We start from the raw sequence: 10741 nt of genomic DNA, 5'->3' as shown, positions 1-10741 counted from the left end.
CTCTCAGCTTTATGACACAACACATTGAGCCACTGCTATCTTCAGTCTTTATTTGTATAAAAGTATTTGACCTACATTAGATAAAAAGTGAGGAGGACCAGTTCCAGCAAAGGGGCTCAAAACAGTCACGCAACAATCAGAAATGAACTGCTGGCAGTAGTAAAATGCTCCTGGAAAGTCATGTTTCAGGAGAGCAGGAGCCTGAGTGATAACTTCAGAGCGAAAAACCAGATGAGGAGGACTGCTGCTGTGAAGCCAGGCCTAGCTTGATGCAGGGCAAGCACAGCATCCTTGTGTCACCTGTCTTGGAGCCAGGAGCTCCCTGCTGCAGCCCCAGCAGGGACAGAGTATGAGGAGCAGGCCATCTTCACTGTAGCAGGGCACAGGGCACCCAGTAAAGGCTCGGGGCTGGCCTCCAAATCAGAGCAGGCATCAGGAGGGACTTGGGGAGTGGGGCAAAGAGGAAAGCAGGAAACATCACTTTGGGGGTTTCCTATGGGGAAGAGGGGTTTTGGTAGTGTCCCTGCACCTGGTCCCCTAGGTCATGGCTGTCTAGGCAACCCATAAAGCTACCAAGTCCATTAAGGCACAAAATTGTCTGTAAACATGGGTGCTGTCCAGGGTGTCCGGTGAGCAATTCAAGTACCGGTGGCTCTGTGGTCCCCTGCCATCCTGCCAAAGTGCCAGGACCCACAGCTCTGCTGTCCTGTATCACCTCCTGCTTGCTGGTGGTTTCAGGGCCACCTTGGGGGGGACCCCTCGCTGCAACAAAGAGGGGGTGTTGGTGGGCACCGAGTACCCGAGTATGAAATGGGAGGGGCATGAGGTGCAGCTCACCTGGGGCAGGGCTGGGATGGCACGTGGCTGGAATGAGAGTGCCAGGGGCTTGGCAGGTGGAGCTGGCGGCAGCGGTTCTCCTGCTGCCATATTGCAGGGCTGGTAGGGGTGGCAAGGGGTGAGAGAAGTGAGGTGGCTGCCCATGCGGCACCAGCTCCCAGCACCAGCACCTTGGGACAGGTGGTAGTTACCTGCTTGGTTTTCAGAGCTGGCAAAGGCTTGGTGGGTGGCTTCGGCTTCTCCTGAGGGCCAGAGAAGAAAGGCTTAAGTCCCTCATCCACGTACTAGGGAGGGACCTGAGCATGTGACAGTGGCCTGGCTTTGGGGCAGAGTCCTGCACTGGGAGGCAAGACACCACTGCCCACAAGACAAGGACATCACGTCCAGTGCATGAGATCTCTCAGGCTGAAAGGCCGCCCCACTGGAAATCCCACACCATGTTCCTACCTGCAGGAGCGGGCAGTTGGGCACAAGGGGCCGGGCATCACGTGGGGCTGCCGTGGTACTGAGCAGCCTGGGGCTGCCAATGGTGCAGCGGGACAGCTGGTGTGGCCGAGTGCCTTCCTGAAAGAGCGGGTTGGTGAGGCCAGCGGCAGGTCTGCTGGAGATCCTCCTGTGGGACAAAGGGCCAACAGGCAACAGCACTGCCCTCAGCTCAGCTTGCACAGCCATGTCTTCGCTCCCCCATAGGACCCCTTACCCTTTTTGGAAGTACTTCTTCCCCTTGCCTCTGATCAGTACAATGCCTCCACCGATCAGGATACTGGACAGCACCAGCACAGCCAGCACAGCTGCCAGGACCACGCTGCTGGCACCTGCAGAGAGCCGGTCAGCATTGGGATGGGCTTTCCTGTTCTAGGGATGCTCAGTGGGACCCTGATGCCACATCTCAGCACAAGACACTACCTGCTGTGAGCTCCAAAACTTTGTGCTGGCAGTATGGTGGCGCCCACCCCAGCTCACAGTGGCACTCCCGTTTGTGATTGCACACCTGAAGGCACAGAGAGCAGTCTGGGCATGATAGGAGCCATTTCCCAGCAAGGGGTCAGGAGGTGCCCTGCTAATATCAGTCGCAAGCAGGCACAACTTACCCCATGGCCACTGCACTTAGCTGAGCAGTTCTTCTTGCCATAGACCAGGAGGTTCTGGCAGCGCCCGGCATAGCAGACCTGTGAGTGGGCGAGGGGCTATAAGTGTGGCCCTGTGGCTGGGAGCCACCCCCACCTCCTCAGTGCATCCCTTCAGGGCTCACCATCTCCTCCCCACATTTGGTGCCAGTGGGCACCAGATGGAGGCTGCCTGTCATCTCATTGGCATCATTGCTATCAAGGGCTGCTTTACACTTGAAGCGGCCAAAGGAGAGTGTGAAGAAGCCGCTGCCAAGGGCGGGGCTGCTGGTGTCACTCATGCATAGCAGTGTGCCACACTTCACATCCCTGGGAGCAGAGCAGTGTCAGTCCTGTGGAACCTTGGCCAGCCCCAGGACCAGTGATGGAAACAAGAACAGCCACCCTGCTCCTTACTTGGGGCTGCAGGGTCTCCTTCCAGACTCTGTCATGCAGTGGAGGTTGCGATCCTGCCTGCTGTTGTGCTTGAAGCATTCATCAGGAGCCACCTGAGCCGCTGCAGGAGGCACAGAGCAAGAGGGTCACACAGAGCCAGAGCTGCAACAAGCCAATGGCAGTCCCCGTGCCAGATCCTGCCTGGCCCTGCCCCCTCCCAAAGTCACCACACCACCTCCATGGATGTGGCACAGTGCAGAGTTGCAGCACGTGGGGTGAGGATGCAGTGCTACCTGCGCCCCAGAGCAGGCGGCACTGCTCTGCATGCGAGGGACAGGCCCCATTGTAGCAGTAGCCGCGGCCACCCTGGCAGGGGATGCCGTTCTCCTGGAAGACGTCCTCTGGACACTCGGAGCTGAGGCCAGTGCAGTGCTCGGGAAGGTCGCAGTCATTTTTGCTGGCCCGGCACAGAACACCAGCAGCCTTCACCTGCACAGAAAGTGGGACTGTCATCTCCCACCTGAGATGCTGACTGTCTGTACAGCCAGCGCAATGACCGAAAGCAACACCAGAATTGCTGTGTTTGGACAGGCAGCAGTCCTCAGGCTCTCCTGGCACACCAGGAAGGCCCCAAGGAGACCCTGTGAGACCCCACGTAGTACCTTGCAGTCCTGGCAGCAGTCACCTCGCGCACACTCAGCCCCCTCTCTCAGCTGGCATGTGGTGGCATTGCAGCAGCGGTCAGAGCACTCCTGTGAGGCACACAGAGAGACAGGGATGGGCATGGCAGTCAAAAATCTCACTCCATCTCAGTGAGCCTGGGTCTGATGATACACCAGCAGCCATGGACCTGGGCCCCTGCAGGCCCAGCTCTGGAGACTTAAATGAGCTCTTGCATGAAGTGATTTTGATGAAGGAACCACCCTGGAGCCTATTTCCTGCTTACTATAGGCCAGGTCTTGAGAAGATGAAGCCAAAAAGGCTTGATTTTGAGCTGACACAGCCAAGCAGGCTCCAAAGGAAGAGGAGCTGCACAGAGCCTGCATTGCTGGGACCACAGAGAGCTGACAAGTCTCGGTTTTGTTTCAGCTGCAAGATCCAGAGGCAAAACCTCATTGCCACAAAACCATGCTGCAGAGAAAGAAGGCCTTCCCAAACATCCCTTGAAAGACCTTCTCCTTCATTTCGGGGAGCTGCCATGTCAGCATGTGCTGAGGGCAGGGTAGACACCATAGGCATGAAATGGTTTCAAGTCCAACCACAAGGCAAATGCACAGCATTGCTCTGGTCCAAGACTCAGCAGCATCACCTCACTGACTGTCTGGGGACCAATCAGGGACACAAACATCTTCTGTATGGATCACTGCCTTCCCCCAGTTCAGGATGTGCAGATGTGTGGGTCACATCTCCTTCTTTGGGATGTCCCAAAACTGTGCAAAATGGGGCACACATCTACATTAACAAACACTTTCCTCAAGTTATTCTTCAGCACAAACATAAGGAGCACAGGAAAGGTGAGTCAGGAAGCCTTGCAAAGCGCAGTGGCAGGGAAGAAACAAGCACCACCTTCCCCAAGTCTGAGCGATGGTCTCTCAGATCCCCCTGAGCTCCCAGACTGTACCTCTGGCCTGCCGCAGTCACACTCCTCTCCCCGCTCTACAAACTGGTTCCCACACACTGGCTCCCCATACAGCTCGTCTGCTCCAGGGACATTCAGCAAGCAGCCAGTCTTGGGGTCTTCAAGGAACTGCCACATGTCCTGCTCACTGCAGGTGCTGAAGAGTCTGGGGTAGGCCAAGCTGGAGGGGCACAAAACCAGGCAGTCATGAGAAGAGCTGGGTGACGAATGGTCCAGACTGCAGCTGAAGAACCCTTAGCAGATGTATATCTAGCTTCAAAGTCAGAGAGTTCAGACCTGACCATCCCACAAGCTTCACTTCAGCTCTCATCAACGCAGTGCTGGAGAATATCTGGAAATACTGCAACCCAGGGCCGCTCTTTACTCTTTTTTCGCACTTTCTCCTTCACTCACCTGATCTTTGCTGCCATAACACATCCTCCACGTTCTTTGCTGACAGGACAGTGGCAGTCAGCAATGTCTTCATCATGAGACATTCCCAGGTTGTGCCCCATCTCGTGAGCCATGGTGGACGCAGCACCAATAGGATCCACGCTGTGGTCCTATGGAAGAAGCAGTCAAACATGGTGCAGATGGCTCCTCTCTTGGGCCTCCTGAGGCTTTTTTAGATGTTTTCTGCTGAGCCTTGCTGCTGCCTGCAATTCGTCCCATGCCAAGGGAGAATCATAGAACCATACAATGGTTTGGGTCGGCAGGGACCTTAAAGATCATCTGCTTCCAACCCCTGCCATGGGCAGGGTCACCTTCCACTAGACAAGGGTGCCCAAATTCTCATCTAGCCTGGCCTTGAACACCTCCAGGGATAGGACACCCACAGCTTCACTGGACAACCTGTTCCTGCAGGACAACTGGGGGACCAGACCCAGCCTGCATGGGATCATGAAAGACAGGTCCTGCTTGACCAACCTCATCTCCGTCCCTGGAGGTGTTCAAGAAACATGAAGACATCTATTATGTGACATGTTTTAGTGGGGAAATATCAGTGGTAGATGGACATCCTCAAGGTCTTTTCCAACCTTGTTGATTCTATGATTCTATGATTTTATAATTCCAGTGCCATATTTTTATAGTGAATAATCTCTTTTTAATATCTAATCTAATGCTCCCTCTTTTAGTCCAAAGCTATTCTCCTTGCCCTATCACTACACTCCCTGATAAAAAAGTCCCTCCCAAGCTCCCCTGTAGCATGATTTAAGTAATGAAAGGCTTCTGTGAGGTCTCCCCAAAGCCTTCTCTTCTCTAGACTGAGATAACTGAAGACAAAATCTGGCCCCATAGCCTCTGAAGACTGCCAGACTAGTCTTTCAGGGGCATAAGTCAGTAGAAATACAGCAACTATATTCAAATACTGCTCTCCATTGGTTCCCATGGCTGATAGTTCATGCTCCACCAAAGGGATTAGGAGCACAAACTGACCAAGTAGCAATTGCAAATCGAGTCTTGTGGTCATCTGACAGGTGGTGGGAGAAGCCCCATATCTACAGAGCAGCTCTTGGAGGCTCCTTATGGCTCAGATCCACCAGAGCCCTCATGGCACGCTCAGGTGGCAGGACCCACCTGATTGACACCGCCCGAATCCCTGGTGCACATAGCAAGCTTCTTTGCCAGTCCTACGGTCGTGTCATGGAAGTCTATACCCCTGCAGGAAGGAAACATGACAATGGGCATGGAACTCATCCACTAGTAGGGCTACATGGAAGGTCTCTCATCCAACCCCCTTACGTGATCAGCTGGACATTGTCATGCTGCTTCCTCTTCAGTAGGTCTGTCTCCCGCCAGCGAAGGAAGTTCTCCAGTGTCTCCTCTGCCTTGCGACTGACAGTGATTTTGTCCCTGTTGCTCCACACCTCCAAGCCAGTCAAGGCCACACGCAGGCCAAGAGGCTGATAAAGCTGCAAGGGGGTACAGCCCAGAGGGAGTGCTTGGATCCAAGCTGCACAGCAGATTGAAGATCCCACCTCCCTTTGGGACCTGTCACCAATCCCAGGTCACCCTAGCCACACAATAACAGCCTTTGAATGTTGAGGGCTGAGGGTTCTCCCTGAGGGCTACTTCTAATGCCCAGTTTGCATACCCCATCAGTTGCCGGACACTCTGCTCCGTGGTGGTTGTCCACTTCACAGTGTGAGACTGGCTTCGTTCCAGCCCTCTCCCAGCTTTGATTAGAGTGAGCACAGTCCTATGTTGGCCCTGGGGACTCTGGGCTCACCTTGTCAACGTGGTTGACGATTTCCTTCATGCGGTTCTGCACCCTGCGCAAGTCCTTGTACTTCTTGAACTAGGGGAAGGACACAGAAAGGTTCCCAGATCAGTTCTACCTCCCGACAGCTGCAGAAGAGAGTAGAAACCCATGCCCACCCTCTCTTACCTCCTCATTGTCCACAACCAGGACCAGCTCCACGTATCGAGGCCCTCTGTGCAAGCGGGCTGATTTCTGGAAGTGAAGATGGAAGTGAGCACAGGGAAAGATTCGGAGAAAGATCCCTGTCACTGACCCTCCCATGAGATTTGTTCTAGCACTATACAAGGCCAGGAGCTCTTCTAGATCTGCTTTCTAATACTGTTTTACCCAGGTGTTTCAGACATCTTCCAACATAACAGGAAAAGTCCCAACCTGCTACGGCTGCAAGGCAGAAGAGAGGCCCTGTGAGTCCCTGCATGGGATGAGGCTGGGTACATGCAGGTCCATGGGTCAGTGTAAGGAGAGAGGAGCATGGCCCAATTCCTCTCCCAACCTCACCGGCTGTAGCACTCTTGCAAACTCAGCTACAGTGAGAAAAATCAGTGCAATCCCTAACCCAGCGATAGAGCTTCAGGGGTGCAGCAATCTTGGTGTCGTGGTCATACTCCAATGCAGCCTCCAAGCAGGCACTGCGTTTCATGCGCAGGTGGGATGCTCTGTACACTGCATGCTGGCCATCCTCATGCTCATGCAGAGATTTCAGCAGGAAGATGGTCTCATTCACCCGGAAAAAGCCACTGCCAAGAGAGAGGACAGTTGTAAGGCCAGGGTGCAGACAACCTGGCAGAAACAGGCAGATGCCATGCACCCCCCTTGCGGAAGACCCTTTCCTGTCTGTCTGCTTCCCACTGAATACATGGAGGTCAGCACAGTGGCACGTGGGGTCAGTTAGGGCTTTTTTTCACCTTTTCCTCACTCCTGTTTTGTCACAGGTCCTACCTGAGCCCACTACAGGTGCTGATGCTTGCTGCAGAGTTGGCATGCCCCTCAACGTGGCCTTGGTAAAAGCAGTGGTCCTGCAAACCCGGAAAAGAGGCGTGTAAAATGGTGGCCTCCTACAATGGAGTGACTGCAATAGCAGACAAAGGAAGAGCAACCGGTCATCTGCCTAGCTTTCTGTATGGCTTTTGATACAATCCCCCACAACACTCCTGCCTCTAAGTTGGAGAGATAGAAGTTTAATGGAGGGATTACTTGGCGGATAAGGAATTGGCTGAGTTTGGATTACAACCAAAGAGTTGCAGTCAATGGTTGAACATCCAAATGGAGACAGGTAAACAAGTGGTGTCCCTCAGGGACTGGGACAGGACACTGGGACTAAACCAATACTATTTAATATCTTCATCAGTGACATGATTGAGCACACATTCAGAAAGTTTACAGATGACACCAAGCTGTGCGGTGTTGGAGGAAGGAATGCCATGCAGAGACACCTGGAGAACCTTGAGAGGTGGGCCTGTGTGAACCTCAAGTTCAACCAGGCCATGTGCCGTGTCCTGCACCTGGGCTGAGGTGCCTGTAGCTCATCAACAGGGAGTGTAATGATAGGACAAGGAGTAACAGCTTTAAACAAACAGAAGGAAAGTTTACATTAGGCATCAGGAAGGAATTCTTCATCCAGGAGGTGGTGAGACCCTGCCACAGGCTGCCCAGAGAATCTGTGGCTGCCCAATCCCTGGAGTTGCTCAAGGCCAGGCTGGCAACCTGGTTTAGTGGTAGATGTTCCTGCCCATAGCAGGGATGTAGAATGGGTCCCACCTCAGCCCACTACCCCAGCAACATAAGAAGCACTATGCTGCTCCACATCACTGCCAGTACCTTTCTTGTCCCAAAAACTCCTTTTCCAGAAGTGACTCCAGCCCCATACCTGGACATCTGGCTTCACCGTGACCTCAGTGCCATCAGCCAGATAATGCGTCTCAGTGTAATGCTGTCCCAGCAGCTCCCTGCAGACCGAGACAGGGATGTTAGCAGCAGCTCCAGCTTTGGAGACAGGATGTAAAGTCCTGCTCCAGACCTCCCAGGTGGGGATTGTGCCAGCTCAGTGCCATTGCAGCTGCACTCACCTGTTCTTCTCCAGGTGCAGCACGTAGTCCCTGCCCTCAGCACGGACGCTGTAGAGGACACGTTCCAGGTAGGTGCTCTGCATGAGACAAAACAGCAGCACAAACCCACTGTCACAAGGAGCTAAGGCGCAGAAGAGAGGATCCTGTTGTCCTGATCTCAATCCTGACCATAAATGGCATGGGGTCTACAGGCAGCCCACTGGTGGGGAGCTACAGTACAGGGAGCCACGCTTCTCCGCAGCCACATGCAAGCTCATTCAGCAAAGATAAAGGAAATCAGGCTGAAGCAAAGTACGCAAATCTCCAGCACATCCTGAGCTGGCGGGCAGCTCACAGCGGAGTCAGCAGGGCTGGCTTCCCATGGCTGAGTTACAGCTGCACCAGAAACTGGGGTTTCCAACTCATCAGCTCCTTTTTTGGGGCTGAGCTCAGCGCTTACTCACAGGCTGAACCACAAAGCTCTTCAACTGCCTTCACCAGCAGACTTCCTTATCTCCAGCTGATCTGACTTGCCACCTCATGGTTAGAAAGCAACATGATTTGGGCTCTTGTCTGCTACTGGGAGCAAAGCTCAGCTTCCTGTATGTCGGTTCTCCCAGTGGCACCGCAGTGCCAGCAGAAGGGACTTCAGGACATCACCCTATGGTTGTTGAAACCTTGGCATTCACTCAGCTCTGTGGAGATGCCACACATCCGTGAAGCTGCTCCATGTGCCCTTCTGGGATGAGACAAGCATTCCTCCTGAGTGAGGTGTTCAGCTTAGCCTTGGGCCGACAGCATCTATCATCATTACCACCATCATCACCGCCACCACTCCCGGGGGCTCTGCAGGAAGCAGAGGTCATGAAAGTTGTCTAAATTCCTCTCTCATAAGCAGCGTCCCCATGTGCAGTGGCCACAAAGTGGGGCTTTGCTGTTCTTGGCAGCTCCTGGGGCTCTCAGGAATCACAGAGGAACTGGGAAGGGGCCAGAGGGCAGCGCAGCTGCAACAGCCATGGGACGGGACAGGGGGGAAGGTCTCGCATGCAGTAACTCCTTCACCATCCCCATCCTTCTCCAGGCCCCTTTCACATGGGGAAGCAAGGGACCACAGCGAGGTGCAAAGCTGCCCGCCAGCACAGATGGTGTCTTAAAATAGCATCACTCATCTCGTGGACATGTTTGATTTTTAGAGCAGGGAAAGCAGATGCTTTTGAGGAGTGGCTTTTGGAGCTACTTTATCAATAAGGGTCTGAATCACGGAGAAACCTGCTGTAGAAAATGAATGTCCCAGACCTCTCATTCAGTGCTACAACACAAATCCTCACTTCTACCTGAATTCCACTTCTTTCAAGGCAATGAGGAATGGCCATGACGGCCATCGTCGCCAAAATGTCAAATCTCCAGAGTAAAACCCCATTCCCTCCCCCAGACTACAAGGTTTCTGAAAAAATAGCACTTGTTTTCTTTCATGTGGGCTGCTGAGACTCTCTGATTCTTATTTCCCATTCCCAAGGGAATGAAGAAACAACTTCAGCAAACACAGCAAGAAAACGGCTTACCGGGACGGCCAGGCTCTGCACATTCCTGCTTAATGACAGACCAGATGTCACAGGATCAGTGACCACAAGGGGTGCCCACGCCACAAAACGGCCCAAAGAAAGCGTCCAGCATCACCCTCCCTAACTGTTCTCTGCTCTCCTCTCCCGTTTTGGCCAGAAACAATCCAGAAAAGAGGTTACAACTTCCATGCAATACAATGCAGCAAACCCCAAAACTTCATCCAGTACGGATATGGCAAACAGGAGCCGGTTTCACATTCCGCTCTCCACTCATCGAATCCCACCGCCCTCCCTCCTTCCCTCTCTCCCCCTTCCTCCCCCCCGGCACGCTGCAAGGCCCTGAGGGAAGCTGCACCGAGGCGGTACTGGGATGAAAATTTGAGATGCGGTGCTGCCGGGTTTGGGGTACAGCATTGCTCGGGTCGGGGCACAGGTCTGCTGGAGTCGGGGCACAGCGCTGCTGGGCGCAGCCCCACTGGTGCTATGTTTGGGGCGCAGCCCTACTCACCGGTGACACGGAGAGATCCCTCTTTGCCCGGGGCGCCGCTAAGCGCCGCGGCACCGTCGTCTCGTACCGCTCGACGTGGGCCAGGTCCTCCCGCAGCCCCGCGCCGACTCCTGGGGAACCCGACGAGCAGAGCTGCGGTGAGGGAGACACGGCAGCCCCCTGCCTCCCCACTCCAGCCCCTCACAGCATCCCGACCACAACAGCGGCATCCACCCGCGACGGCACCCTCCGCGGGGGCGGCTCCCGGGGGCCTCAGAGCACTCACCGCGGCCCAGCAGCAGCCCCAGCAGCAGCCGGAGGACGGCGGGCGGCGGGGCCATGGCTCTGCTCCCTCCGCTACTCAGCTCCGCGCCGCTCCGCGCCGCAGCCCCCGCCCGCCGTGTGACTCACCCACGGCCGCGGAACG

At 54.6% G+C, this 10741-nt stretch overlaps 1 protein-coding gene across 3 annotated transcripts; it reads right to left on the bottom strand.

Moving 5' to 3' along the window:
• Positions 1 to 30: 30 nt before the first annotated feature.
• On the bottom strand, positions 31 to 10741 carry ADAM8 (ADAM metallopeptidase domain 8). 3 transcript variants are annotated; one of them, XM_085229425.1, is made up of 23 exons: positions 10601 to 10741; positions 10336 to 10445; positions 8287 to 8363; positions 8088 to 8166; positions 7160 to 7236; positions 6777 to 6957; positions 6347 to 6412; positions 6188 to 6256; positions 5701 to 5870; positions 5536 to 5617; positions 4372 to 4520; positions 3961 to 4138; positions 3002 to 3091; positions 2633 to 2828; positions 2361 to 2460; positions 2090 to 2273; positions 1929 to 2006; positions 1744 to 1828; positions 1538 to 1652; positions 1285 to 1450; positions 1029 to 1079; positions 838 to 936; positions 31 to 762 (listed from the first exon to the last, which is right to left on the bottom strand). In XM_085229425.1, exons 1-23 carry the CDS (start codon positions 10653 to 10655, stop codon positions 712 to 714), a joined length of 2508 nt encoding a protein of 835 aa, XP_085085551.1. In that variant the 5' UTR covers positions 10656 to 10741; the 3' UTR covers positions 31 to 711. The 3 variants fall into 3 exon arrangements, 2 of the variants coding, with proteins under 2 accessions (XP_085085551.1, XP_085085552.1); XR_014884701.1 differs by having other exon boundaries at positions 722 to 762; positions 1285 to 1401; XM_085229426.1 differs by lacking the exons at positions 7160 to 7236; positions 8287 to 8363; positions 10336 to 10445; positions 10601 to 10741 and having other exon boundaries at positions 8088 to 8157.

This window comes from Meleagris gallopavo, chromosome 8 (genome assembly GCF_905368555.1).
Source record: "Meleagris gallopavo chromosome 8, MGAL_WU_HG_1.1, whole genome shotgun sequence".
Lineage (NCBI taxonomy): Eukaryota > Metazoa > Chordata > Aves > Galliformes > Phasianidae > Meleagris > Meleagris gallopavo.
The sequence above is the reverse complement of the archived record's forward strand: the minus strand, read 5'-3'. Positions and strand labels throughout refer to the sequence as shown.